General features: G+C 47.8%; 10 protein-coding genes across 12 annotated transcripts; 3 read left to right on the plus strand and 7 right to left on the minus strand.

Annotated features, from left to right (window-relative positions):
* Positions 1–752: 752 nt before the first annotated feature.
* LOC108029122 (uncharacterized) lies at positions 753–2,953 on the minus strand. The gene is made up of 3 exons (XM_017101241.3): positions 2,805–2,953; positions 2,105–2,751; positions 753–1,266 (listed from the first exon to the last, which is right to left on the minus strand). The coding sequence occupies exons 1-3, from the start codon at positions 2,902–2,904 to the stop codon at positions 1,006–1,008; spliced, it is 1,008 nt and encodes a 335-aa protein (XP_016956730.1). The 5' UTR covers positions 2,905–2,953; the 3' UTR covers positions 753–1,005.
* On the minus strand, positions 2,909–5,260 carry LOC108029113 (uncharacterized). Its single transcript, XM_017101229.3, has 3 exons — positions 4,039–5,260; positions 3,495–3,887; positions 2,909–3,084 (listed from the first exon to the last, which is right to left on the minus strand). The coding sequence occupies exons 1-3, from the start codon at positions 5,075–5,077 to the stop codon at positions 3,017–3,019; spliced, it is 1,500 nt and encodes a 499-aa protein (XP_016956718.1). The 5' UTR covers positions 5,078–5,260; the 3' UTR covers positions 2,909–3,016.
* Positions 5,261–5,578: 318 nt separating this feature from the next.
* LOC108029138 (uncharacterized) lies at positions 5,579–6,710 on the minus strand. Its single transcript, XM_017101266.3, has one exon. The coding sequence runs from the start codon at positions 6,496–6,498 to the stop codon at positions 5,743–5,745; it is 756 nt and encodes a 251-aa protein (XP_016956755.1). The 5' UTR covers positions 6,499–6,710; the 3' UTR covers positions 5,579–5,742.
* A 2,023-nt stretch (positions 6,711–8,733) lies between these two features.
* LOC108029104 (phosphatidylinositol-3-phosphatase SAC1) lies at positions 8,734–11,404 on the minus strand. 2 transcript variants are annotated; one of them, XM_017101206.3, is made up of 2 exons: positions 11,242–11,404; positions 8,734–10,936 (listed from the first exon to the last, which is right to left on the minus strand). In XM_017101206.3, the coding sequence occupies exons 1-2, from the start codon at positions 11,291–11,293 to the stop codon at positions 9,114–9,116; spliced, it is 1,875 nt and encodes a 624-aa protein (XP_016956695.1). In that variant the 5' UTR covers positions 11,294–11,404; the 3' UTR covers positions 8,734–9,113. The 2 variants fall into 2 exon arrangements, with proteins under 2 accessions (XP_016956695.1, XP_016956706.1); XM_017101217.3 differs by lacking the exon at positions 11,242–11,404 and adding an exon at positions 11,026–11,208.
* Positions 11,405–11,508: 104 nt separating this feature from the next.
* Positions 11,509–12,201, plus strand: LOC108029145 (DNA replication complex GINS protein PSF1-like). Its single transcript, XM_017101279.3, has one exon. The coding sequence runs from the start codon at positions 11,545–11,547 to the stop codon at positions 12,151–12,153; it is 609 nt and encodes a 202-aa protein (XP_016956768.1). The 5' UTR covers positions 11,509–11,544; the 3' UTR covers positions 12,154–12,201.
* A 209-nt stretch (positions 12,202–12,410) lies between these two features.
* Positions 12,411–16,668, plus strand: LOC108029088 (kinesin-like protein Klp61F). Its single transcript, XM_017101180.3, has 6 exons — positions 12,411–12,769; positions 12,839–13,139; positions 13,494–14,826; positions 14,887–16,097; positions 16,161–16,412; positions 16,495–16,668. The coding sequence occupies exons 1-6, from the start codon at positions 12,690–12,692 to the stop codon at positions 16,516–16,518; spliced, it is 3,201 nt and encodes a 1,066-aa protein (XP_016956669.1). The 5' UTR covers positions 12,411–12,689; the 3' UTR covers positions 16,519–16,668.
* LOC108029097 (uncharacterized) lies at positions 16,453–23,326 on the minus strand. 2 transcript variants are annotated; one of them, XM_050885997.1, is made up of 7 exons: positions 22,927–23,326; positions 22,268–22,321; positions 21,935–22,217; positions 21,637–21,883; positions 18,774–18,900; positions 17,274–18,682; positions 16,453–17,219 (listed from the first exon to the last, which is right to left on the minus strand). In XM_050885997.1, the coding sequence occupies exons 3-7, from the start codon at positions 22,139–22,141 to the stop codon at positions 17,014–17,016; spliced, it is 2,196 nt and encodes a 731-aa protein (XP_050741954.1). In that variant the 5' UTR covers positions 22,142–22,217; positions 22,268–22,321; positions 22,927–23,326; the 3' UTR covers positions 16,453–17,013. The 2 variants fall into 2 exon arrangements, with proteins under 2 accessions (XP_050741954.1, XP_016956681.1); XM_017101192.3 differs by lacking the exon at positions 22,268–22,321 and having other exon boundaries at positions 21,935–22,191.
* Positions 20,277–21,616, plus strand: LOC108029129 (heterogeneous nuclear ribonucleoprotein A3 homolog 2). The gene has a single exon (XM_017101254.3). It carries the CDS (start codon positions 20,475–20,477, stop codon positions 21,399–21,401), a length of 927 nt encoding a protein of 308 aa, XP_016956743.1. The 5' UTR covers positions 20,277–20,474; the 3' UTR covers positions 21,402–21,616.
* Positions 23,327–23,431: 105 nt separating the features above from the next.
* LOC108029154 (alpha-tocopherol transfer protein) lies at positions 23,432–24,763 on the minus strand. The gene is made up of 3 exons (XM_017101292.3): positions 24,424–24,763; positions 23,987–24,359; positions 23,432–23,929 (listed from the first exon to the last, which is right to left on the minus strand). Exons 1-3 carry the CDS (start codon positions 24,723–24,725, stop codon positions 23,672–23,674), a joined length of 933 nt encoding a protein of 310 aa, XP_016956781.1. The 5' UTR covers positions 24,726–24,763; the 3' UTR covers positions 23,432–23,671.
* A 91-nt stretch (positions 24,764–24,854) lies between these two features.
* On the minus strand, positions 24,855–26,352 carry LOC108028384 (retinol-binding protein pinta). Its single transcript, XM_017100188.3, has 3 exons — positions 25,676–26,352; positions 25,245–25,617; positions 24,855–25,189 (listed from the first exon to the last, which is right to left on the minus strand). Exons 1-3 carry the CDS (start codon positions 25,990–25,992, stop codon positions 24,929–24,931), a joined length of 951 nt encoding a protein of 316 aa, XP_016955677.1. The 5' UTR covers positions 25,993–26,352; the 3' UTR covers positions 24,855–24,928.
* Positions 26,353–26,383: the final 31 nt, after the last annotated feature.

Raw genomic sequence — 26,383 nt, forward strand, 5'->3', positions numbered from 1 at the left:
CATAATGTATCTGTATCTGCGAAGTCTCTCGACTCGTTTGAGTTGACCAGACCAGACAGCCAGCCACAAAAATGCCGCTGCATCCAACGCCTTCGGCGGCTCCTCCCCGGGGCCCCCTGAAGATTTCTGGCGGAGATGGGTCCCATGACTTTTAATTACAGGTGTGCAATAGACGAAGATGGTCGGAACGGATGGGCATTACGGTTCTGCATCGCGAATTGGCTTTGTCGGCTATTTTAAGCACCGCAGCGGCCTTGACTGGGCAGTTAAAAACCCTTTCGGAGGGCTATATCATTTTGCGAAACAGTTTGCGATGCATTAAAGCCTAAAGATGTTTCCCATCCTGTAATTTGGCTTTTTCATGTATGTACTGTATTTTAGATTCATTTTATAAGCCTGAAACTTCAAAGCTGCATTTCAAATTGAAGATAAGCGATACCATAAAGCTGTCAGATATTATAATGCATACTTTAAGCCATTTCAAGATTTCTTTTCAGCTCAATAGGGGGTATAAACTGGTTAAAGTGTGCAAAAAGAATAGTAGAGAAACCATATTAAAAACAGTCTAAAAAATAAAAATATTTAAGGGTACACTCATGTGCGGGGTACTTAAGGCTTCGCAAAACCAAAACCAGTCTTCAACCAAGGGTCCGGGTAACTTAATCCCTAGCAGGGAGCCTACTCTCCGACAGATCAGCAAATCTTCACATGCGGTTTTGACACCCTTGGGTATCAAAATGACAGCATCTATATAAATTTTAAATTTTATTTCTTGATTTTACCGAGTCCAAATCATACATGTACGTAACTCTAGTCGAAATATTCAGTATTGGTGCGTCTAACTAAACGGGTTGGTACGAGAGGGTAGGTGGCAAAACCAAATTTCAATGAAAGCTGCTGTGAATTTTATGGGATGTCTGGTAAAAGTCAGTGGGTGGGTTTCGAAAGGTGTGCATCTGGTCCGGTCGAGGCTATTGGACTTTCCTTGGGATAGTTCAGGGTCTACTACTTCTTTTTGCCCTTGCCCTTCTTGCCTTTGCCCTTGCCCTTGCCCTTCTTCTTCTTCTTGCCCTTTTTGCCACCTGCCAGCATTTCCTCGGAAACGTAGGTCTCGGTGGTGACCTTGCTGATCGGAAGGGTTACGGGTTGCTTGGGGGTCCGCAGCTCGATCTCGATGGTGTTCTTCTTGTGCTGCGACTTGGCCTTGCTGCCCAGTTTCACCAGGAACACGTCGCTGTCGGTCTCCTCGCAGGTCTTGTAGCAGACCTATTAGGGAAAAATGTTACTTTTTAATTAAAAATAGATATACAAATAAAAAGCAATTATTACAACAATTTGCGAATCATCTAAAATGGTAAATTAACTGGGATGGAAAATGAGGTCTTGTATAGGGAGTAAAATCACCTAATTGGCACTGTTTTAAATTAATCTATTACATCTCGCCTGCGATTACCATAAATAAAAACCATGGAAAGCTGCAGCGGATTCGCCACCGCAAAACGAAAAAGTGCTCCACATTTGGAGCTGGAAGATGTTACGCAACGAAGTGCCCCACAATTGAGGCAATTGAAAGCCTTCCCGCAGTTGCAGAAGTCGGGGAAGTTGCACCACCTGCAGCTTCGGCATTTAGAGGGGCCAAGTCACGGACTGAAAAGCGATCACACATTCCGCATCCGCGCACGTAACCAGCGAAGCCAAAAAAAGGAATGCGGAGGCGATCAGTGATTATAGCACGAGTTAAGATTGAACATTCTTGAAATATGGATATCGTATGAGCCAATTACTACTGTGAGACATTTCTGTTTGGCAGAGATCAGTCATGGAATGATATACCAACAATAACGATTCAATCGTTAGAAACAACAAGGGTTAATTTTCTCTTTTTTTGCATGTAAGAGAGATATAAATTTAAACGAATAATATTCTATGATAGATCATTTTCAGAACTAGAATTGTATAACGTGGTGCAACAAAAAGCACTATCCATTAAAAAATAATGTCTAAAAGTATGCAATGAAACGAGCAACGTCGTCCGTTTACAAATCAACTGTTGCCTACTTCTGGACACCTTGGAAAAGATTTAAAGTCAGATCAATGAACCCACCTCGATGCCCTTGCGCCTCGTGTCCAGATTGACGCCCTTCATGGTCTGCATGATGTCCTTGCGCTCCACCTGCATGCAGCAGGAGCGCTGGTTCTGGGCAGGACACTGGGCGGGAACGATGCGATCCGATCCGCCGCAGAGCCGCTGGCGATAGCAGTCCACCTTGGCCTCCTGGGCGTCGCAGGCCTCCTTGATCTTGGAGAAGGGCACGTAGTAGTTGTCCGTCTCGCAGGCGTCGTTGCCCGAGTACTTGATGTTGGCCCGCACCTTGGGGATGTTCGGGTGGTTGATGATCCTGCCCCCGGTCCTGCGCTTGATGTGGTTCCTGGCGAAGGAGCTGCGCTGCAGCATCTCGTGCAGGCAGGACTCCTGCTTGGGCTCGCAGTCGTTGGGATCCTCCCGGTAGCAGGGGTCGTCGTCCGCCCCCAGATTGGGCGCAGTCTCACTGCCATCCAGGACGCTCTCCACCTTGTGGGTGTTCTTGAGGACGCGGATGGTCAGGCCACTGCCGTTGAGGCAGGCCTCGAACTCGTCGTAGGCCTCCGGGCCCGGATCCGGCCTGGTCGGCTGGATGAAGCAGGGTGCCAGCTCAGGACTGCAGTCGCAGTCGCAGGCGCACTGGCAACAGCCATCGCAGTCATCAACATCTGGGACTGAGGGGTTATGAACACCTGTAGATGCTATCTCAGGATGCACTTACTCTCGTTCATGGGCTTGAGCATCTCATTGGTGATCTTGAACTTGCAGTCGACCTTGGGCTTCCTGCCCTTCTTGCCCTTCCTTCCCTTCTTCTTGGCCATGTCGTGTGCTTCTGTGGTCGAGTGTCTCTAAATCAATGTAACTTTTCACTAAGTACGTCTGCAGGTGTTGTCTGCTCAACGAGTGCTGCTCGAATCTCGGTTACGAAGGCCTTCAATTCTCAATTTGGATATTGTACTTCACCAGTAAGTGGCGCAATTTCCGCACAGCTCGTTTTCGCGCTGCAACGAAGAAGGCCGCGTTATTAGATCGCCTGATAATGATTTAGCTAATGGGATTGGCGCGTACTGCTCTTCTGTTTTAGTTTCCATCCAAAACTCGCGTAACGATAACGAAAGAATTTATTTTTGTTTATTTTGTGCGGCAGACAACATTTCCCGATTGAATATATAAAACGAATGCAAACCGAGCTATGATCTTTTACCCCCCGGCTACTTGGTGTTACTAAAAGTTTCGGGCGAGCTTCTGGATAAATGTGTTGTTTATTTCAGGGCCTACTTGGCATCTATACTAAATATTTTTAGTGAGTTTGGACTGCGAGCTAATAATACGGAATGATCCATATTTAAACAATCTTCTATATATATATTCTTTATAAGAAATCTACGATCTTAAATAATTTTTACCTCACCTTCAACACAGGCCATATCGTACTCCTGCTGTCTCCCGTGGCAAGTCGAGCCACTCGGCTCCTTGCACCTCATTTTCCTGGTGGCCTGGAGGACCCCCTCGCATTCCTCGTAAACGGCGGTGGGAGCGTTATGATCTCCCACGCAGTAGACAGCCCCTCCTGACTGCCGCTTCTTCTTGCCCTTGGCGTCCTTGCCATCCTTACCCTTCTTGTCCTTACCATCCTTGTCCTTTTTGGCATCCTTGTCTTTGTCCGGCTTGCCCAGGAGTTCCGCCTCCAGTTTCTCCTGGATAAAGCGGGGATACGGCGGGATTCCCCCGCAGGGTCCGCATTTCTGCAGCTTTTGCTCGATGGGCGACATGTTACAGCGCTTCGTGGGAACAGTGGGACATTCTGGGAATATTGGGATTAAAATTATGTATTTCATCTCATTTTTTCGAACGATATAAATTATGGAGGCAATTTTAAAAGATATAAATACTTTTTTTTCTAAATAAATGTCTTGAATAATTAACTAAAAATAACAGGGTTTTAGAGTACTCACCCCTGTCGAACTCGTCCTCGCAGTAGTCGGTGGGACACAGCTTGTCCAGGTTGCAGGAGTAGTACCTGAGGCACTTGGCCGGCGGTTCGTACCGCTTGGCACAGGGATCCACCATCTTGCACTGACGACAAGGGGGCTGGCCGCACGGGCCCTTGCAGCCCTTCTTCTCCATGGGTCCCCCGGTGGCGGTGCCTCCGCCGCAGCAGGGGCTGCAGGGATCGCACGGATCGCAGGGATCACACGGACCACAGGGAGGCGGACATGGTGGCCCGCAGCTAGGGGGAGGAGGACACGAGCCGCAGCAGGGAGGCGGAGGACAGGGACCACAGGGTCCGCAGCAGGGCTCCGGGCACTTGGGATTGCGCGAGCAGACCTTGCTGAAGGGGAAGGTGGACACTATGGCCGGACCATTGCAGACCAGCCGAAGGATCAGGACTATGTTGCCGGTCTGCATCTTGCAGAGATTGAAGAGGGGCAGCAATCGCTTGGACAACTCCGAGGTGGGGCACCACTGCTCGTGGCGTTCGTTGAGCTTCTCGTAGCAGGCGCAGTTGTCCAGGAGGCCCTTGCTAGTCGGCCCCTTCATCTTGGGCAGCTGGGCGATGTGGCCCAGCATGGCCCCCTCCCAGTTGGGGTTCTCCGCGTCGAAGGACTCCTTGACCCTGTCAAAGATCGGCTTCACCTTCAGCTCCGACAGTCCGATCAGGAACTTGCAGCTCTCCGTGCGCTTCTTGTAGACATGCACCTGCAGCACATCCTTATCCGTGATCGGCGAGTCCAGGGTGAACAGGGCGCACTTTCCGCACTTGGGCGAGCATGGGTTAACGCAGGTGCCCACCTCCCGATCGCAGAGATTCACGTACACCGACGACCGGAACGTGATCTCCGTGCAGGTGGGGTACTCCTCCGGAGCACAGAGATTCTGGCGCGTGATCAGCAGGTCATCCACCACGAACTCGAACATGTACAGAAAGTTTCCTGCAATTTTTAGGGGCTTCTCGGGCTTCTCATTCTTGTCGGCCTTATCAGACTTGTCCATTGTTGCCGGAAAGAGGTAATTTTAACTTAACGACCCGATAAAATGTGATTTTTTGGCAAAACTACTAATTTTTGTACCCGAACACACGCACTTTCAAAAATTTAGAGAATAAATTTGAAATTTTGATCTTGATTTTGAACGGGAGTCCAGACGGGGAGACTGATGTGTTCGAACTGGTAAAAAGAATATATATTCAAGGACTACTGGTGCCATTTTCAAAAGAATTCAGAACACCGGCCTCTAAGTTTTTTATTATTTAGTGTACGTACAAATTATTTTTACATAACTTATGAAAATATTTATATTATATATTTCTATTATATAATAATCTAGTGCATGCATGCTTAATTCACTTACATACCATACATACTATTATAATCAAACGTGTAAAATGTTTTCCGATTTAGATCATATATGACATCATATATTTTTAATAGACCATATTGCAGATAGCCTACACATTTAAAGATCCGATAGCCCCAACATTTTAAAACAGTAGAATTGATGTAGAAAATTACAAAGTATTTATTTATTTTTATAAAATGTAATGTGATTGGTACTTAGTCACATATCATAGTTAATCAGCGGGTTCCTTGACGGATATTGAAGATATCTCAAGATTACTGGATGACAACGGAATGTAGAATCCCGGCTGTACCTCCTCCCTACGCTTTCTTTGTTTTGATGGACTTGCAGGGATCGCAGGGATCGAATGGCGAGGGACAGGGAGCCGGCCATACCGCAGGGGCAGGACAGCAGCCAGGGCAGTTGGGATTCTTGCACTTGGGACTCTGGACGGGGAAGGAGGAGACGACGGAGGGACCATTGCACACCAGTCTCAGGATCAGGACTATGTTGCCGGTCTGCATCTTGCAGAGATTGAAGAGGGGCAGCATCCGCTTTGTCAGCTCCGAGGTGGGACACCATTGCTCGCGGCGCTCCCGGTGCTTCTCGTAGCAGGTAACGCAGTCATTGGTCTTCTTGCAGGGACCCCTGATCCTGGGCAATCGTGAGACGTGCGTCATCACGTTATCCTCCCAGTTTGTGTTCTGGAAATCGAACTCCTTCTTCACCCGGTCGAAGATCGGCTTCATCGGCAGCTCCGTCAATCCGAGGAGGAACTTGCAGCTCTCGGTGCGTTTCTTATAGACATGGATGTGCATCACATCTTCGTCCGTAATCGGCGAGTCCAGCGTGAACAGGGTGCACTTTCCGCTCTTTGGAGAGCACGGCGAGACACATTTACCATCCTCCCGATCGCGTATATTCAGGAAAATCGAGCGGAACGTGATCTCCGTGCAAGTGGGATACTCCTCCGGGGCACAGAGATTCGGCCGAGTAATTAAAAGATCGTCCACCACAAACTCCAGCATGTACAGGAAGTTGTCTGCAAGTCGAGAGGGGTTCTCCGCTTTGTCCATTTTATTTAAAAGCCATAAATCTAGATGGACAACACTACAATATCTACACCAAATGAGAAGTTTTTATTTTTTTTATATCTATGTTAAAGGTGAATTTTGAAATTTTCTGGCCCTAAACACAAACTCCAAAATTTTGTGAAGATATGTTGGAAATTTTTCTGATTTTGATGGCGTGCCGAAAAGTTGGGACTGGATGTTTGAATGATGTGAATAATTTCCCGAAGCTTGCCTGACATATTTCAAGAAACATTTTTTCGTAGTTCCATATTTAGAATGAGACCCAAAATTGCTTTTCTACAGTTTCAGTTAAGAAGTGCGATATCTTCACGAATTTGTGGATACATTTTATAACATTTGAAATTATTCTTTTAAGCGAGAGTCATAATGTAACCCATTCTCATGTATGATTTTCAGTATGTTTCAGTATGGGAACCCAAAACTCCACTTCTAGATTCCATCACTTTGGTTCTTGGATCGTGATTTAGTCGTGACATTTTTACATTAAAATGTTTATATTTAATGAAGGTAAAAATTTTAGCTGATTTTAATGGTCGATTTTTCCGTAATTCCAGAGGCTTTCAGATTGGGCACCCAAAACGGCTCTTCTAGATTGTATAACTTGAGCTATTTCCTTCCGATTTAGATGTGGGATACCTCTATGAGTTTATGGTTGAATTCTCTAATAATCTGCATTATAATTTTTTTATTTTACGATGGTCAAAATTTTAGCCCATTTTCATGTCCGATTGTCCCGTATTTCCATGGTTTCCAGTATTGGTACCCAAATTTAGGCTTCTGGACTTCATAACTTTGGTAATTTCATCCCGATTTTGTTGTGGGATACCGTTTTGTGTTTGTAGTTAAATTCTCTAACAATCTGCATTCAAATTTCTTTATTTCACGATGGTCAAAATTTTAGCCCATTTTCATGTCCGATTGTCCCGTATTTCCATGGTTTCCAGTATGGGTACCCAAAATTTGGCTTCTAGACTTCATAACTTTGGTAATTTCATACCGATTTTGGTGTGGGATACCATTATGAGTTTGTGGCTAAATTCTCTAATAATCTGCATTCAAATTTCTTTATTTCACGATGGTCAAAATTTTAGCCCATTTTCATGTCCGATTGTCCCGTATTTCCATGGTTTCCAGTATGGGTACCCAAAATTTGGCTTCTAGACTTCATAACTTTGGTAATTTCATACCGATTTTGGTGTGGGATACCATTATGAGTTTGTGGCTAAATTCTCTAATAATCTGCATTCAAATTTCTTTATTTCACGATGGTCAAAATTTTAGCCCATTTTCATGTCCGATTGTCCCGTATTTCCATGGTTTCCAGTATGGGTACCCAAAATTTGGCTTCTAGACTTCATAACTTTGGTAATTTCATACCGATTTTGGTGTGGGATACCATTATGAGTTTGTGGCTAAATTCTCTAATAATCTGCATTCAAATTTCTTTATTTCACGATGGTCAAAATTTTAGCCCATTTTCATGTCCGATTGTCCCGTATTTCCATGGTTTCCAGTATGGGTACTCAAAATTTGGCTTCTAGACTTCATAACTTTGGTAATTTCATACCGATTTTGGTGTGGGATACCGTTATGTGTTTGTAGTTAAATTCTCTAACAATCTGCATTCAAATTTCTTTATTTCACGATGGTCCAAATTTTAGCCCATTTTCATGTCCGATTGTCCCGTATTTTCCAGTATGGGTACCCAAAATTTGGCTTCTAGACTTCATAACTTTGGTAATTTCATCCAGATTTTGGTGTGGGATACCCTTATGAGTTTGTGGTTAAATTCTCTAACAATCTGCATTCAAATTTCTTTATTTCACGATGGTCAAAATTTTAGCCCATTTTCATGTCCGATTGTCCCGTATTTCCATGGTTTCCAGTATGGGTACCCAAAATTTGGCTTCTAGACTTCATAACTTTGGTAATTTCATCCCGATTTTGGTGTGGGATACCATTATAAATATATTTTTAAATTTTTTAAATAATCTGCATTCAAAATTCTTTATTTCCAACCATGTTATTATATGCAACTATTATAATAAACACGTTCAATCGATTATTCGCCTTTCATAACCTTTACAAGATACGATCATCTTTGAGCTGGCCGCCTTTTGTGCATGGTATAAACACGATATACCCGTATCTTCAAGCGCGACAAACGTTCTTGGATCGCAATGCAGTTTACCTCCGCAGGTAATTAAAAGACTGCGATCGAGGTTTTCTAGCAATGCGTAAAATACTTTATTTAATGTCATAAAATGTTTCTACAAAAGTGATTGATCTACATTGCATTTAATCGCAGTTGATAAGCGGCGCCTTCACAATTCCGATCCCTCCCATCCGAAAACCCAGCCATTTCCGTTTCAAGCCGCCTGAAGCTCGCCTAAGTGTTGTGTAGTAATAACTGACATGTTGCAGAAAGGAATGGACTTTGGGCTTTACAACTAAACAAGAACACAATAAAACAAAAAGAAATTGAGAGGAGTAGAAGTCGATTACAGGAATTGGTTTACAAGATATTTCCTTGGAGCAATGTGACTGTTTTGGGCTGCAGAGGTAGGTCCCAGTGGCTCTGCTAAACGACACTAACGTCATGGGTCTCGAAAGGAGATGGGCGGAAAAAGCCGCGGCCACTGCACGAACTCGATGCCGTAGTGCAGTATTCCCGTGGCGCTCACGGCGATCATGGCGCCCCAGAAGAGCATGAACAGCAGGTTCTCCGTGTTGAACTCGGTCGGATAGGTCATCGTGATCATGAACATGGCCACGGCCATCAGCAGCACCGAGGGGAAGGTGAAGAACCGCCAGCCACGCTTCGACTCCAGTGGCGATGGCACGGCACCGCCCTCGTTGTCGTTGATCAGATACTTGCCGAGGAACAAGTCGATGCCATCCTGCCGCTGGCCATCGGCAAAGTTGTTCAGATAGTAGCGCATCAATGAGTTCTTGCCGTCCTGCAGAGCACCAGCCTTCGTCCTCTTGCCCGTCCTGGTGAAATCCGTCTTTAGCGCACACGTGCCGGAATACTGCAGCGACACCAGGTCCGCATTGTCCGCCCAGACGCCCTTGAAGGTGCTCTCGAAGATGGCGGAGGCCTGTTCCACTCGTTGGCCCACGTGCAGCACTCCCAGCTTCTGGAGCACCGCCGTTAGGGATCTCCGGGCCAACATGCTCTGCACCACATTAGTCCTGTCCAGGCAGTCAATGCAATTCGTTCGGAAGACGCCTGTCTGCGTGGACACCAGCTTGCCGTCGTCGAAGACATGATAGACGCCGAACTGATCCTGCTCGTGGGCCAGTCGATCGATGAGTATGTTCAGCCGGTCCCAGCGCATCTTCCGGCACTCGCTGTGGAAGTCGAAGGACTCGTAGCGCACTTTCGGGTTGGCCATTTCTCGAACCAGACGAGCGTAAGTCGCCTCCAGCTCTCCCTCGGCGCCCTTGTGATCCACCAGATTCACAGCCACATTGTCGCCATACAGTTTGATTTGTTCGTTGAAGTGGAGGGTGCAGGCGGCCAGATGATCCTTGCCTGGCACCAAAACGGGTCGCGGCTTGTACCGCAGGTTGGGGAGCTGGTGCCAATGGAAAGGCATGCTGCCGCGCGTTTGTACGAATCCCGTGAGCTGGCCATTGAACTCCACGATCTGCTCGGTCTCCACAAAGTTGGCCACGTGGCCCTGCTCGTCGCCGCCGCGGCAGAAGAGTCGGGTGCCCGCACGCTGCACAGAACGTCTGGTGATGATGCTCCAGAAGAAGGTCTGCCCGTTGATTTGCACCTGGTTGATCGACACGAAGCCCAGGACTAGGGGCAGTTGGAACTTCTCCATCTTGTCGCATTGGAACTGCCGCAGCACATAGCCATTCCATACGAATCGCTGCTCAGCCCGCTGCAGTAACCCAGGCTGCTCTGGCCGGGATTGGGCCGCCACCTCCCGCTGTCGCTGGAGCGAGTTGGTGAGGTCGTAGCGGTAGGAGAAGTAAAAGTACTTGGTGTCCAGTGTCTGGCGCAGGAGGCGCAAGTACGTCTCGTTCTCCTTGCGCTGGATGGCATTGGGAATGTAGGGTATGATGTCATAGCCGGCTAATCTCCACACGACAGCGCTATTGAGCACGCCCACGAAGAGACGGTGGGTGGCCACTAGAAGGTAATCGCAGCTCAGCAAGTGGATGGTGCCCAGCACCCCGCAAATCCTCCTGGTGGGCCGCAGGTTGGCCAGTTGACCTCCGCCCGCTGGCTGAACCCGGGTGACCTTGTCGTGGCGCCCGATTACCAGCACCTCCGGCCCTCCGTTCGGCTCGATGATGAAGCTCTCCGGCGTGATGTACAGGTTCATGTCATCGTACACCGCCTTCTCCTCCAACCCCATGCTCTCCATGATTTCCGGGGGCGGTGGTTGGCCCAAGTCGAAGGCTGGGGGTTAAAGTGAAGATAAGGGTTAATAAGTATCGCTGCACCTGTGCTGCTTCTTCTTCCTCGCTCGCTCGAAGGGGACTCCTCACTTTCTGTAATCGGGGTTTCCCTATCGCTGTCACACACGCACAGCACCAAAATCAGCCACGGAATCAGCAGGTCTACGCGGATTTTATTGATTTAACACACAATTTGGCGTTTCATCAGGGTTTTTGGGCAACTTTTTTGCCACTACGTGTGTGATAGGGATGGGCTAGAAAGCGAATAGCGATGTGCGATGTTTCGAGGTGTTCACACTGACTCACGTGCATCTGGTATGGCACTTTGGCAGGAACACCAGTCTAACCAGGAGGGCATTTTTCTGTTTAGGGCAGCATAATTGGCCCACAAAACTAGAATTTTGTAACTGGAATGGGGCTTAAAAATTTTTTTTGATCTTTCTTTCAAAGAAGCAGGGGCACGTTAGTTTAAACTAACTTAGTATATTTGAATAGAAAAATACTTTCGAAGCAATAATCGATAGCAGCAGCATCGATACTATCGCTATCCAAACATTTTGGCGCGAACCCATCCCTAGGCCACCAAACAATAACAGAAAAAGATCAACAATGAGCGGACAAACAAAGTTGTTTGGCGACAAGGCCTTTGACCTGCTGAAGGAGCTGGAGAGATCCTCGCAGACCATTCCCGCCTTCGACGACGACGGGGTGCGCCAGGTCCTGGAGGAGATCAAGGCCATATTCGAGGAGAACGTGGCCCAGGCCTCCAGCTACAACGCTTCCGGGGATCGGAGCCTGTGGCCACTGCTCAACTTCAGGCATGCCGCTCTGCAGCGGAACAAGAGGTGCCTGCTGGCCTACTTGTACGAGCGGTGCAAGCGGATCAAGGCCCTGCGGTGGGAGTTCGGACCCATCATTCCCGGGGACATCAAGCAGTCGCTCTGCGAGCCGGAGGTGCACTTCTTCAACAACTACTCCAAGTCCCTGGCTGCCTACATGTGCAGTGCGGGCTACAACCAGGGACTGCCCATCGATCTCACCAACAACCTGCGCCCCCCGAAGTCCCTGTACATAGAGGTGCGCTGCATGGAGGACTACGGAAAGTTCGAGCTGGACGACGGCGAGGTGATCCATCTGAAGAAGAACAGCCAGCACTACCTGCCCAGGGCTCAGGTGGAGTCCCTCGTGAGGCAGGGCATTCTGCACCACATAGCTTAGATAGAATATTTAATGTTATTTACTAAATATAAACAAATACGGAATGCATTTTTTATGTTGTATAAACTTCTTAACAAAATATTTGGATTTGGATTTGCCAGCTAGATGAGCATTCTACTTTAAATAATATTTATAATAACTAGAAACGAATTTGATTAAATTTGAATTATTTGAAGTAACACTTGGAGCTTTTACAGCACTGGAAAGCACTTTTCAGTATATTTTCACACGCAGGGTTGGTATTTTAAGCGTGGCCCGCAGCGGTCACACCATTTGCGCATAATTTTAAAATCGAACGGACAATTTGAGACGCTGCTCCTCGCTGTTCTCGTTGGAAATAGTGCGAAAAATAGTGTTCCCCCAGCGTCCCTCTGTAAATAGTAGTTACATATCATCACCAGTTGGTGCGGTGGACAGTGGAGAACTAGGACTTCCAGGAACCGCACACACACCGGCACGCATACTAGTGCACAGGTCGGCGTCACTTTTTTGGCTGTACGCGCTAAAACTTCAATTAATTGAATTAAGCTATCGAAATGGACATATCTGGTGGGAATACGTCGCGCCAGCCGCAAAAGAAGTCGAACCAAAACATCCAGGTGTATGTGCGCGTCAGGTGAGTGGATAAGCTGCTTGGGAAAGCATAGAAATTAAAGATCTGACTGGGACTTCTCTCCCTCCGCAGGCCCCTCAATTCCCGGGAACGCTGCATCCGCTCCGCCGAGGTCGTGGATGTGGTGGCCCCCCGGGAGATAGTCACCCGACACACCCTGGACTCCAAGCTCACCAAGAAGTTCACCTTTGACCGCAGCTTCGGCCCCGAATCCAAGCAGTGCGACGTCTACTCCGTCGTGGTGTCTCCGCTGATCGAGGAGGTCCTCAATGGCTACAACTGCACTGTGTTCGCCTACGGGCAGACGGGAACGGGCAAAACCCACACCATGGTGGGAAACGAGTGTGCCGAACTGAAATCCTCCTGGGAAGATGTGAGTTTGCCATTGAAATTGGGGAAGAAAAGGAGGAGGAGATCTTTGTATATGGATGATATTAGATAAAATGATCAGTCTATAAAAACAGTTTCAAATCACGTAGAACTATACCTTAGGAGATATGGATACTTACCATCCAAGAAACCCTTCTACCTTTTCAAGCTTGGCTTCTTTCATCTTATAAATCTATCAAATTAATGCTTTTGCATCTCCTCCTTATCTTCTTTTTCCAAAAACAAAAAAGGGCCTTGCAATATATTGGCCATCTGGCTCAAGGCCAGGCCATCAAAACCTGTTTTCCTATACCAAGATTCTCTAGTCTAACCTTTTCCAATTTCCTTCCCCGCTTAGGACTCGGACATTGGCATCATACCGCGAGCTCTGAGTCACCTTTTTGATGAGCTGCGCATGATGGAGGTAGAGTACACGATGCGCATTTCCTACCTGGAGCTGTACAACGAGGAGCTGTGCGATCTGCTGTCCACCGATGACACCACCAAGATACGCATTTTCGATGACAGTACCAAGAAGGGATCGGTTATTATTCAGGGACTGGAAGAGATACCCGTGCACAGCAAGGATGATGTCTACAAGCTGCTGGAGAAGGGGAAGGAGCGCCGCAAGACGGCCACTACTCTGATGAATGCCCAGTCCTCTCGATCGCACACTGTGTTCTCCATAGTGGTCCACATCAGGGAGAACGGAATCGAGGGAGAGGATATGCTGAAGATCGGAAAACTGAATCTGGTCGATCTGGCGGGCAGTGAAAATGTTTCCAAGGCTGGAAATGAAAAGGGGATTCGCGTGCGGGAGACGGTAAACATTAATCAGAGTCTCTTGACGCTCGGAAGAGTAATAACCGCTTTGGTGGACCGAGCTCCTCACGTCCCCTACCGCGAATCGAAGCTTACTAGGCTGCTGCAAGAATCCCTGGGCGGCAGGACCAAGACCTCCATCATAGCCACTATTTCACCGGGCCACAAGGACATCGAGGAGACCCTCAGCACCTTAGAGTACGCCCATCGAGCCAAGAACATTCAAAACAAGCCCGAAGTCAATCAGAAACTGACCAAGAAGACAGTGCTCAAGGAGTACACCGAGGAGATCGACAAGCTCAAAAGAGATCTTATGGCGGCCCGGGACAAGAACGGAATCTATTTGGCCGAGGAAACCTACGGCGAGATAACCTTGAAGTTGGAGTCGCAGAACCGTGAACTTAACGAGAAGATGCTGCTGCTTAAGGCTTTGAAGGATGAACTGCAGAACAAAGAGAAAATCTTCAGCGTGGTAAGCATGAGTCTTGTGGAGAAAACGCAGGAGCTGAAGAAAACCGAGGAGAACCTGATGAACACGAAGGGTACGCTGCTGCTGACCAAGAAAGTGCTGACTAAGACCAAGCGTCGCTACAAGGAAAAAAAGGAGCTGGTGGCTTCGCACATGAAGACGGAGCAGGTTCTAACCACACAGGCGCAGGAAATCCTGGCCGCTGCTGATCTGGCCACCGGTGACACCCACCAGCTGCATGGAACCATCGAAAGAAGGCGTGAAATGGACGAGAAGATCCGCAGATCCTGTGATCAGTTCAAAGATCGCATGCAAGACAACCTGGAGATGATTGGTGGCAGTCTGAATTTGTATCTCGAGCAGCAGGCAGCTTCCAAGGAGCACTTAGGCCAGGAGATGGGTAAGCTACACGAGAACATTTCTCTTAATGTCTTCTTATTTACAATTGTATGCTTTTTAGCCAACTCCAGCATTGTGAGCCAACGCCTTGCAACCAATGCCAGCAAGAGCATTGAAATACTTAAGGAAAGCTGCAGCCAGTCGCTGGAGGATCAGGCCCAGCTCCAGAATAAGTTGATGGCGGAGGTCTTGAAGATCAGCGATCAGCACTGTCAAAATGTAATCGCCCAGTTGATGACGCAGTTGCAGCAGCGACAGCTTCTGATGAGTAAAGAAATCGAGAATAATCTGCAGGCGATTGAGGAAAACAATCAGCGACATAAGGAACTGCTGGACTTCGCGCAGGAGAAGTTCTCTAACATCATCACAAACAGTTCAGATCTGTTAAAAAAGCATGTACGGGAAGTGCACCACCATCTCGAACAGCTCAGCGGGATGAGTTTGCCTGACGCGGAGGAATTGGACCAACTGAAAGAGGAACTGTCCAACGAACGGGCTCTGGCCCAGCAAGAGGAAACTCTTCTCGAGTCCATGATGATGCAGATGGAGCAGATCAAGAATTTGCGTGCTAAAAATAGCATTAGCATGTCCATCCGCCTCAACAAGATGGAGAAAAGCCGTGTGACCAGGAATCAGCGCATCGATGATACCAAGTCAAATATCCAAAACTACCAGACAATAGGCATGGAAGATGCTCAATCCGCACACCAAGTGCTCAACTCCGCGATAGAATCGGGAATGCACTGCCTGGACAGATGTGTTTCGAACTGCTCCATGCTGCAGGTGCACATGAAAAATCTCAACCAGGAATATGAGAAGCAAACAGAAGAAAATGTAAGTTCAAGTCGCCTTCACCACCAGCAGTTGGAATCAATCTGCCAGGAGAGCAAAAATCAGCTTGAAGTGCTGCAGAAGAAATGCCAAGGTAATCTGGAGCAGATTGTGGGCGAAAGGCAGCAGCTCATCACGGAGGACAGGCAGCGGTTCATAGGACACTCCACTGTGGCCACCGATCTTGTACAGGAGTTGAACAAGCAGACCACCGAGCATGCTGCGCTCCAGCGGCAGCAGCTGCAGATTTCCGAGCAGGAGCTCGTGCGCTTCCAGCAGACGGAGTTGAAAACGTACGCCCCCACCGGTACCACTCCCTCCAAAAGGGACTTTGTCTACCCACGCACCCTGGTGGCCACGTCGCCGCACCAGGAGATCGTGAAACGCTATCGCCAGGAGCAGGACTGGTCAGATCTGGATACCACGGCCACCATAGATGAGGTAAGTTATTTTCTTACAAACATTTTCACTAGAGACTTCTAATACATTTTCTTGTGTTCACAGGGCAGCGAGGGTGAGCACGACCTCTCACTGCAATCCGTCCAGGAGCTTTCCGAAACAGAAACCATAATGAACTCCACGCCCATTGAGCCCGTGGATGGGGTTACCGTAAGGCGCGGTTGTGGTACCACCCGAAACTCGAATTCGAATGCCCTGAAGCCACCCGTAACTACCGGAGGCAAACGCAGCAGCTCCTTGTCCCGCTCCCTTACGCCCAGTAAATCCTCACCTCGGGGTTCACCCGCCTTCGGCAGGGTAAGTCAATTGCAAGTCCGCTAATGACTAAACAAATATATCCTCCGATAAAATGTCATCGCATTTATTTTCCATATTTTAGCACAACAAAGAGAACGTGGCCTGATTACATTCGATGACTATAGTACTCTACCCAGTAACCCGTTTATGTTTGTTTGGCTCTTCTGGATATTCTCTTTAATCTGTTTATCAATCTTTGGAATTTCGTACATTTATTATTTAAATAAACTTAGTATGCTACGTAAAGTTAACGAAACCTTGAGGCTTCAGTTCAAGTGCAGGTTCAAGGTAGAGGAGTACTCTAAAGTTCGATTTAAAAATTTAAATGTCACTACATAATATATATTGAAACTACATAAGAAGAAACAGTTCTGTATAGATTACGAGCCTCTAAATCAATAACTTTAGATTTAATGAAATTTTATCTTTCCTTTACTTTAAAGAATTCAAATTGTTGAAGTTTCGTTTTAAAATCTGGTATTTAAGTTAAATAATCGTACGCCTAAGTTCATTAACTTTTATAGTGATAAGTTTCCTTTAAATTATCCTCCCAAAATGTAAAGAACAAGAGAGTTTCACATTTTAATAACCCAACTATCTACTAATCTTCATCCTGCTCGTCGTCATCATCTTTGAGAATACCCAGACGACGGGCAACCTCCTTGACGTTGGCAATAAACTCCTCCTGCACAAGGTTAAAACTCATGGCCAGTAAGGCGATGCCGAAAAGAAGATACAGCGAGCAATATGCGATGGACTGCTCCGATTCATCCTTGACTCCCTTGGCCGGTACAAAGTCACCAAATCCTGGAGAAAAACGTATCGTCAGAAGGAATTTGAATCAGCTATGGGCACACTCACCGATTGTGGTCAGCGTGATGAAGCAAAAGTAGGCGGAGTCCAGAAAGGACCAGTTCTCCCAGTAGGCAAACAGAGCAGCTCCGCCCAGGATATAGCTGACTACCAGAAAGACGCACAGCCAAATGGGCACCGGGCGATCCTTGGGCAGCAGATCACCGTAGTCACCGTACTCATCCCCGTACATGGAGTCATCATCATCGTAATCGTAACTGGGGCGGCGACGGATTTGCCGCTGCACTGGAAAACCCATGGGCGACATGATCCTCGGGGACGGAGGCAAACGTTCTGCGCGTTCCCTTCGTCGATTTTTCCTGGGCTCCCGACTTCTGGAGTGACGCCGTTCCCTTGGATAATCCTCGTAGTTGTTGTCTTCATAAAGGGATACTTCATCGAAGCTCTCTTCCACGTAGTCTTCGTAGCGTCCGTGGGAGTGACCCCGCCTGTCTCGACGATGATCCCTTCCTGGCGGTGGAGCATCATAGTCTGGCAGTTCGAGATGGTTGCCATATCGAGAGGTTTGCCTCCCTAGACTTCCTGACCTTCTGCCATTATTATTCTGGCGATGAGAACTATGAGGTGGTGGCTGCGGAGATCGCTCCCGATCCCGATCCCTCTGGCGCTGCCTCTGGTGAGCAGATCTCGGCATGGATTGGCTCCTTGGCGCCGGATGTCTTCTATTGCCACTGCCACCGAAGTCGTCCAGAGCGTATCTATTTGGTATAATGGGTGTTTTTCTCACCACATCCTCATCCACGTCTTCGTAGTGCGATGAAACGTGCCTCGGATCCACGGACTTGGCCCTGCTTCGCCCAGGAGCCGAGTGAAGCCGATGCAACTCCCTGGAAGCCTTCGAGGATTCCTGATTGTGCGGTGATCGAACCGAACGCACACTGGCGGCTCTTTTGGCGGGAGGTTGCATGTCGCTGAAGTCCTCAATGGAACCGGCGTCCAGGTGGGATCGGGAGTAGCGCTCTCTCTCAACCGTGTGCCTGTCCCTCATCCTATCCCGCTGCCTCTGCCGGCTGCTGTAGCGATTGGATCGATTCATGGTCTGGGTTTCGTACTCATCTCCGTAAATGGTGTGCCGCTGCCGAGGATCGCGGTGTGAATGCTGCTGCTGCTGGCGGCGACTGCGTCCGCCTCCACTACTGCGATGTCCGAACTCCCGGTCGTCATAGCCCCGGCCCATGGTGCGCAGTTCTGGGTCGGAGTAGGCATGACCCATGGAGGGAGCCAGTCCAGAGTCGTTTGCCGGTCTTTGGGTCATCTTCATGGACCGCCGGAACGAGGGAGGCGGCTGGGAACGGGCGTGGCGTTGGGAGCGCATCGATCTCTGCCGGGATCGGGCATTCCTCGGACGTTTGGCCGTGCGGGTGCACACATAGCAGCAAATTCTCCAGTACAAAAACCTATTGAAGAGGTAAAAGTAAACATTTGAATAGAAATAATCCATTACTGAATTAAATGTGTGTATTTTCCAGTACATCGCTGTCAACTCACCGGAATGATGTGGCCATGACATCTCCAATGTTGGACAGGCAGATGAGCATCAGCGGAATGCCCACGATGGCGTAGAAAATCGTTGTCACCTTGCCCCAATCCGTGCGCGGCGATATGTGGCCATAGCCTGTCCAGAAAACGATGAAGAATGTGAATTTACCTTGTTCCCAAAAGGTATGTGGATTTTGAATCATGTTAGTGGCTTTACCTTCAACCTAGTGACCGCAGAGTTCTTGAAACTAACGAGTCTAAGACCCGCTAAGGCCTAATCTATGTGTACTTCTTTTTGAACAAGCCAAGCCCATTATCGCTCCCAAAAAGCAAGTGGCAAACAATTGCCAACTTGGTATTTCAAGTCTGCCGCTTTTGGCTTTGCGGAAGTGTGCAAATTCACAGATAGCAATGCCAGAACCTCTTGGCTAAATTCTAACTGATGGGCGTCGGTCACTAAACCCATTTGCGTGTTAGCCATAAATCCATATCGGGGAATTGTGCAAATGGTAAAGCAAAAAGCGAAGCTCCCATCATCAAAAGCCAGAGCTAATAAACTACTTTAAAGAATGTGCTTGTGCCCGAGAGCCGAAGAGTTAAATGCCCTAAGCGGATATAAATTATGTTTTTTATTTTTGTACTAACCAAAAATAAGTTATAATAGTTTAAGATTAAGTTTATTTGATAATCAATACTCAACTAAAAAATATATATCTAGAATATAACCACTAGATTAAAGATCTGGTAGAAGTGTCAAAAAGTATGGAGTAAAAAACTACCATGCTTCAAGGGAAACTCCTTTGGACTTAGGAAACTGAAAATATATTGTAGCATTCTTTTGAGCACCTTTACATATAAACACCAAACAATCTGGTACCCTACTTCGAACCATTAAGACCCCTTGCTAGGGTATACATATAATGAAAAACTCCCATCGTTAAAATCTAAATCTGCAGCAGAAAAAGCTAATCACGATCGGTCAGTGGCGTTTGACCTTGCTGTTGTTTTGACCACAGACAATTGGATGGCAGCAACTCCACTTTTGGTTTCATTTGACACGCTGCCTCCCCCGTTTCTGACCCACCTCCGCCTGAGGTGAACCCATTTTTAGAGGTCACCCACGTGCTGGCTGCTCACCTAACTGTGTCCAAACTGGATCTTTGACCCGTGCCTGCCCCATTCCGCCCTGCAAAAGGGAGTTCGTGTGTGTACTCATGGTGATTTCCAGGAACGGGCTTTTTGGGTCGATCAATGAGCAATTACCTAATGATTTATGGGATTTCAACGTGATCACTGAGTGGACAAAACCAACTGCCCCATCCATCCGCTTGCCTCATTGGTTCCTGGGCGGATCGCGGTCTGGTTGCGCTTCAGGTGAATCAACCGAGCGATACGTGGGCCCAAGATTTGTGAAGATCTCTGTCTGGCACGATCGTGGTTGATTCATTGGCCGGGCAGTCGCCAGTCGCCAAATCCACATCCAAATCCCCACCTGCGGCTGCCCTCGTCGCTTGACTGAGTTTGTGCGTCGTCATCGCCGCTGATGTCTCTGTTTATATTATTTTGTGTTGGTTTTTCGGTTCTCGGGTGCGGTTATATAAGTAGCGTGTGCCGATCGCATATCTGAACTATTCTGTTGCGGGAGCTTGCCGCGACGAAGCGAAAAATACGGGTCAGTGAGTGAGCGAATAAGTCGAATCAAGCCAAATCATGCAGAGCTGTTGCCTCATCATCCTGGCCTTGTGCCTCCTTGGACTAGTGGGGGCTAAGTCTTCGGAGGGGGATCGAGATCAGTGGGTCTGGCGATCGTACAATCGTCAGGAGCGCTCTTTTCGGGACGTTGGTCGCAGTTCCCCCATAAGGAACTCCTATGAGCAAAAGCTGAGGAGGGAACCTACGACGCGAAGACCCTTGCCAGGTCAACCGGAGAACGATGAGATCGAGGACTATGCCGATGTGGAGCCCACCAGATCATCGGATACTCCAAATGTGGGCACTCGTCAGTACAATCCCTACGGAGGTCAACCCAATGCCGGGCAATTCGGAGGACTGGGAGGCTATGGCGGAAATCCAGGTGTGCTGGTCGGGCCCGGAGGACCCACTGGAATCATAGGGAGACCTCCGCTGTACCCCAATCCCTACCAACAAGGCTACGGCGGATTCTCGGGAGCCCAGAACGGAATTGGTGGATATCCCGGAAGCTATGCAGGAGTAGGACAGGGGCTTCCCGGAGCAGGATTCCCCGGCACCAACTTTAACAACTATCCCACCACTGGTCTAGGCCTCAACCAATTTCCCAGCAATGGACAATTCCCTTATGGATCCTATCCAGGAGGTGACTTCAGTGGCAACCAATTTGCGGGAGCCGGTGGACAATTTCCAGGACTAGGACAGTATCCGGCCAACCAGCAGTTTGGAGGACCTCAGTACACCGAGGGATATGGTCTGGCTGGAGGATTGGGCTTGGGTCAACTGGGAGTTGGAAACGGTGGTGTTGGCTACGGCAGTAGTTTCCCACCTCTGGGAGGAGGCTTTGGCTACGACGAGAAGTCTCCAGCTGTGGCAGAAGGCAAAAGTGCTAAGAGTGTGGCTGCGGCACCCAGAAATGTGAACGATAAGCTCAGCAAGAAGGTCTAGGGTAGAGATGTGGAACTAAAAGTATTCCTTCCTTACTTATCCCTAAAAGATAAAAGGTCTGCAATCGAATTTAAAGACCCCTGAATGTATTGTTCCCCTTTTACAGATTTCTCATTCTCAGTTGTAAATAGTACCTTAGTGAGCAGTATTTTAGGCGTAGTTTAAATGTAGATTAAGCAAATAAATCCCAACGTTTGTCCAACTAAGGTTTTGTGGTCTGAGAATATTCACTTACCTATGGTCGTTATCACTATGATGGAGTAGAACAAGGACCCGGCGAAGGTCCACTGCGATTTGCGCAGGTCCTCGTCGCCGTCCCAACCGTCTGCCTTGATGGCCGTGAGGATCTGCTTTTCAAAGTTGGCCAGGTGCTTGCTGACATTGGCCATCCAGTCGCTTTCTCGCAGGACCACTGCATCATCCGACAGCAGCCAGATATTCTCGGTGAGATTAAAGCGAAGATTCTGTATATCTCGCTTGACCTGGAGAGGTATTTATGACTTGGTTGTTTCCCAATAAGATCGTGTCCTCACCTCCAGTTCGTGGGGTCGTTCGAGGTGCTGGAAGAGGTAGGCACCGCCCACGCAGTAGGAAACGACGAGGGCCACGAGCAGCACATGGGACACGATGCAGGTGAGCACCTTCCACGAGAAGCAGATGGCAGCCACGCAGCGTCCGCGTTCCGGCTTCGCTGGCTCCAACATGTGCGCCGGCAGAGATTGGGCCCGCCTACCCGACATGGCCACCCTCCTCTGGTCTCCTTCCCTGGGCTAATTTACCGCTCGGCTGGCTGTAAATTATGAAATGCAAAAGAAACTAAATAAAAGGATGGTGGCGAAATATGCGCAGGTCGACCGAGGAATTACCCTGTTCTACACTGTGTGCGTGCGGGCGGAGCGGGGGCAGAGAAAAACACAATCCTAAATAATAGAGCACCAATGGTTAGTGACTATGTGATAAGCCATAACTCATTTCATTACTATAATCCATATATTAAACCAATTTTACGGGTCTTCGAATCAAACGTTTTTTCTGAAATTCCCAAAGGGAAAATTGAGAACTTTAAGTGAAGGCTGCCATAACCATTAGGCTAATGCCTCCAAATAAACATCCCTTTTTATCTAGTCGCTGTGTTTTTTCTGGTAATCTCCAAAAGGAGCAATTACACAGAAGCCGAAAGGTAAAGCCAACAAAGCTCCATAGCACAGATGTTTATTTGGCCAAATATTTATTTATTTGGGTTGCTGGGGCAAGGCCGAAGATCCGGGGGGATGGGGCGCGGAAGCCACCGAAAGACCCGAGACTCCATGAGACTATTTTGGGTTTACTGCCGCCCGGCGGGGCATTCATCTCATCGTCAAATCTCGTGCCACGCCTGTCGAGAACTCTTCTGATTCTTCTTGCTTATAGACGGGGGACTACATAACATGTCCGAGCAATTATGAACTTCGATTTCACTTGGGCAATTAGCGTGGGTAATTTATGGGATCGGGATTGGGTAGGGATTGCTCGCAATGATGATTACCGATCGCTGATCGCCTTCTGATTCGCACGGAGGGAAGCTTTTAGTTTTCCAACTGAAATTCCATGCTGTATATTGCCCCGAACCCGAACCGAATCGATCCGCACAAAGCACCGACGCACCGATCCGTACGACCCACAAATTCTTACTGAGGATCGCGTCCACACGGATGGACTCTCCACGGATCTCTCGGGAAATCAGTTTATTTTTGGTCTTACGCGAAGTTCTCTTGTCTTCCGTAGATATATAGTTTTGGAAAACTTTTAGTTTCGCCTTTTCTCTGGCCTGTCGTTTGTTTTGTATTGTTTGCTTCTCCTGGCATCTCAATTTGTGCTTTGTTTACGCCGTCTCTCTGCTTGGAGAACTCATTTAATCAGCGGATACAGGTGGTCCATCGCTTAATCTGATAATCCATGCGATTACCTGATATTTAGTGCTATCTTTATGGGGTCCTCATATTTGTGCTGGTGCCAGAGTCGATTGAAGTAGTAAAGAAAACATTCAAAGGTTTTTGTACTATTTACAAATTTTAAACTGTTTTATTTTGATAAATAAATCTCTAAATTCATGGAATTTGACTGTCTTTTTATAGTTTTTGTTAACTTCTTTGTTTGTTGTTATGCTCTTATCTTTGGGCTTATCAAAACTCGATTAGAGTCGAGTCAAACTTGAGTGCCTACACCTTTGTAACTTAAGATAAGAGCTGCAACTGATACTAATTTTAGCATTTTAGAATAGGTTTGTGGCTTTAGTCAACGTTCAATTGCCGGAAGGAGCCCTGAAGCCCGAAGAGGCTCTCGAAATCCACGGGCTGACCCACTCGGAGGCTTTCATCAGTTCCGTAGCTCTTCTCCTCCTCCCAGTAGTTTCTGTACGCCAGAATTCGCTGCTCCCAATCCTTAAGGAGCTCTGGGATCGAGCCATTCTCCCCTCCATACTCCTCGGGCAAATACTTTTTGGGGATTTGGTCATAGAGTGCTTCCCATTTGCTTCCGTGGACGTAGAGCTAGGGGTTTAGGAGGTATTTAGCTATTACTAAGCCCTTTCTTAAGTTTCTACTCACCCGGCCTTGCTGCTTCTTCGACATCATGGGCTTGATCATGTTGAAGATGGTCTCGAATCCATTGGGGGTGTTAATAAAGTGAATACCTTGGGGGCGAAGTGGCAGAGCTTCTTCCTGGAATACGGTCATCTTCTTGGCAAAAGAGGGTGTCATCTGCAGGAAGTGACCTGTGGTCACATTGGACAGGTCCAAAATGGATATCAGCCCATTCACAATGGCCACATCGTCCTCGTCCAGCATGATCTGCTGCATGAGCCCGCCAGCTCGATTCACCTCCTGAAAGGTGTATTTGCTGGGATCGTAAGAGGCCATGCGAATCATAGCCAAACGGGGGCCATTATCGTTTAGAGGACGTGGCAGAATGACTATAGTTCTAGGATAAGATTAAAGTAGAGATTAACGCAATGCATCATAAGGTTTAACCCTCCCCAACTCACCCTAACTTGAAAATGTCCAACAGTTTTTCCACATCGACATTGTGACCCAGGTAAAACTCAGGGTACTTGGTCCTCAGTGTGTAGAACCTATCGATCTTGGCCTTGGTCCGCTCCAAACTGAACTTGCAACCCCTTAGGAAGTTCACCAGGAACTGGTCATCCGTGCGGGCCTTCAGGTGAGGCTGCTGCTTTATCCATTCCCTCAGAGCGGCTATGTCATCGTCCAACTTTTTGGGCACCTCGTTCAGATTCTCGATGGCATTTTTCTGGAGCTCGGGGCTCAGCGGACGGATGGAAGGCATCTCGTTGAGGTCTCCTGAACGGTCAATGAACGAATGTTGATTTTGCCACCCCAGCATTTGTGCATTTCAAGTTGAAATCGATAAGCTATCGCCTGAGAGCTGATAACCATATAGTCGCCAAAAAGAATAGTTAGCAGTGAGCTTATCGAAAGCATTTATTATGGGTTTATGGCCCAGACGAGTTTACAGGTTTTTTAACGGATTCAGTCGATTACCAACTGGCGAAAAGAGCCATCTAGGCCAAAGTGACTCTCTTCGGGGCCCAGATTGGATGGTTCCTCGCGCAACTTGTCGTTGGTACCAAAGTGCTGACAGTCTTCGAAGTAGCTGCGATAGCTCGAGAGCTTGGCCTCCATCCCAGCTGTAATATCCTTCATGGTTCCCTTAGAGCCCCCGTACTCCGCTGGCAGATAGTCCTTGGGAACTCGCGCAAAGATGGCCTCGGGATCGGAACTAACTGAAACCTGAAAGTGGAGGAGTTGCAAGGATTGATAGGAAAGAAACTTTATTTGAACCCACCCTCTCTTTGATTTTTCCTGGAAACCATCCCAGCAGCGACTTGAAACCCATCTCAAAGGCCTTGGGCACATTGATGAAATGGATTCCCTTCTGGCGTGTTGGCATGGCCTCATCCGCGTAGGCAGAGAACTTGCTGAGGAGCTGGGGTTGGAGGGCAAACAGATTCGCCCCCGTCACTCCACTCATATCCATGATCTCCAGGTAGCCACTGACCGAGGCATTATCATCCTCCAGCATCATGATCTCGCCAAACATGGAACCCACTCGGATGATGTCCTGGAACTTGAACTTGTTGAGGTCATAGGAGCCAGCTCGAATGATGGTCACAGCTGGTCCAGGGTCCTCCTTATCGAGGGGAATGCGCAGGATAACTCTGGAAGGACAAGGAAAGTATAAGAAGATTTTTAGGATCAGAAGGTAGTAAGAAATACCCCATTCGAATAATCTCCAGCACCTGAGGATCGTCAGCCAGTCGGTGTTCGTTGAAGACCTCGGGGATAACCGCTTGCAAGCTATAGAATCGATCGATCTTTTGCTTGGCCTTCTCTAGACTGAATTTCGATCCCCTGAGAAAGCTGAGCAAGAACTGATCCTCCAGGCAGGCGCAGATATGAGGTTGCTTCTGCAGCCATTCCTTGAGGGTAGCAATGTCCGATTCCACTCGACTTGGCACCTCGTTTAGTTCCTCGATGGCCACTTTTTGCAGAGCCGGCGGCAGAGGTCTTATGGGACTAGAAGTTCCACTCATTTTGGTAGCGCTACCAGGTGCAGACTAACCCAAATATTAGGCACTTAACTCCAACAATGCACTTCGAAATGGCGAGCACTCTAATAGTATTCAAAGCAACAAGCGATAAGTTACGACTAATCTGGCAAGCGATTAGCAGGGGTTCGGGAAACATATGCTAGCGGCTTTATACTTTGATACCCGTTTCTCGAAGGTTATATTTACGATCATAAGATGTCCGTGAATATAGATAGTAGTTTACAGAAGGCTCGTTCTACCAAAATGCACTTGGTAATGCTTTGATAAAATATGATATAAGAGTAATAAAAAGTATTCTTATCGAGGGGTTCCTTTAAGCCCCATCGACCCACCTATGGGTTAATATAGGGGTTTATCTCTCAGAACACACAAG

This window comes from Drosophila biarmipes, chromosome 3L, assembly GCF_025231255.1.
Source record: "Drosophila biarmipes strain raj3 chromosome 3L, RU_DBia_V1.1, whole genome shotgun sequence".
Classification (NCBI taxonomy): Eukaryota; Metazoa; Arthropoda; class Insecta; order Diptera; family Drosophilidae; genus Drosophila; species Drosophila biarmipes.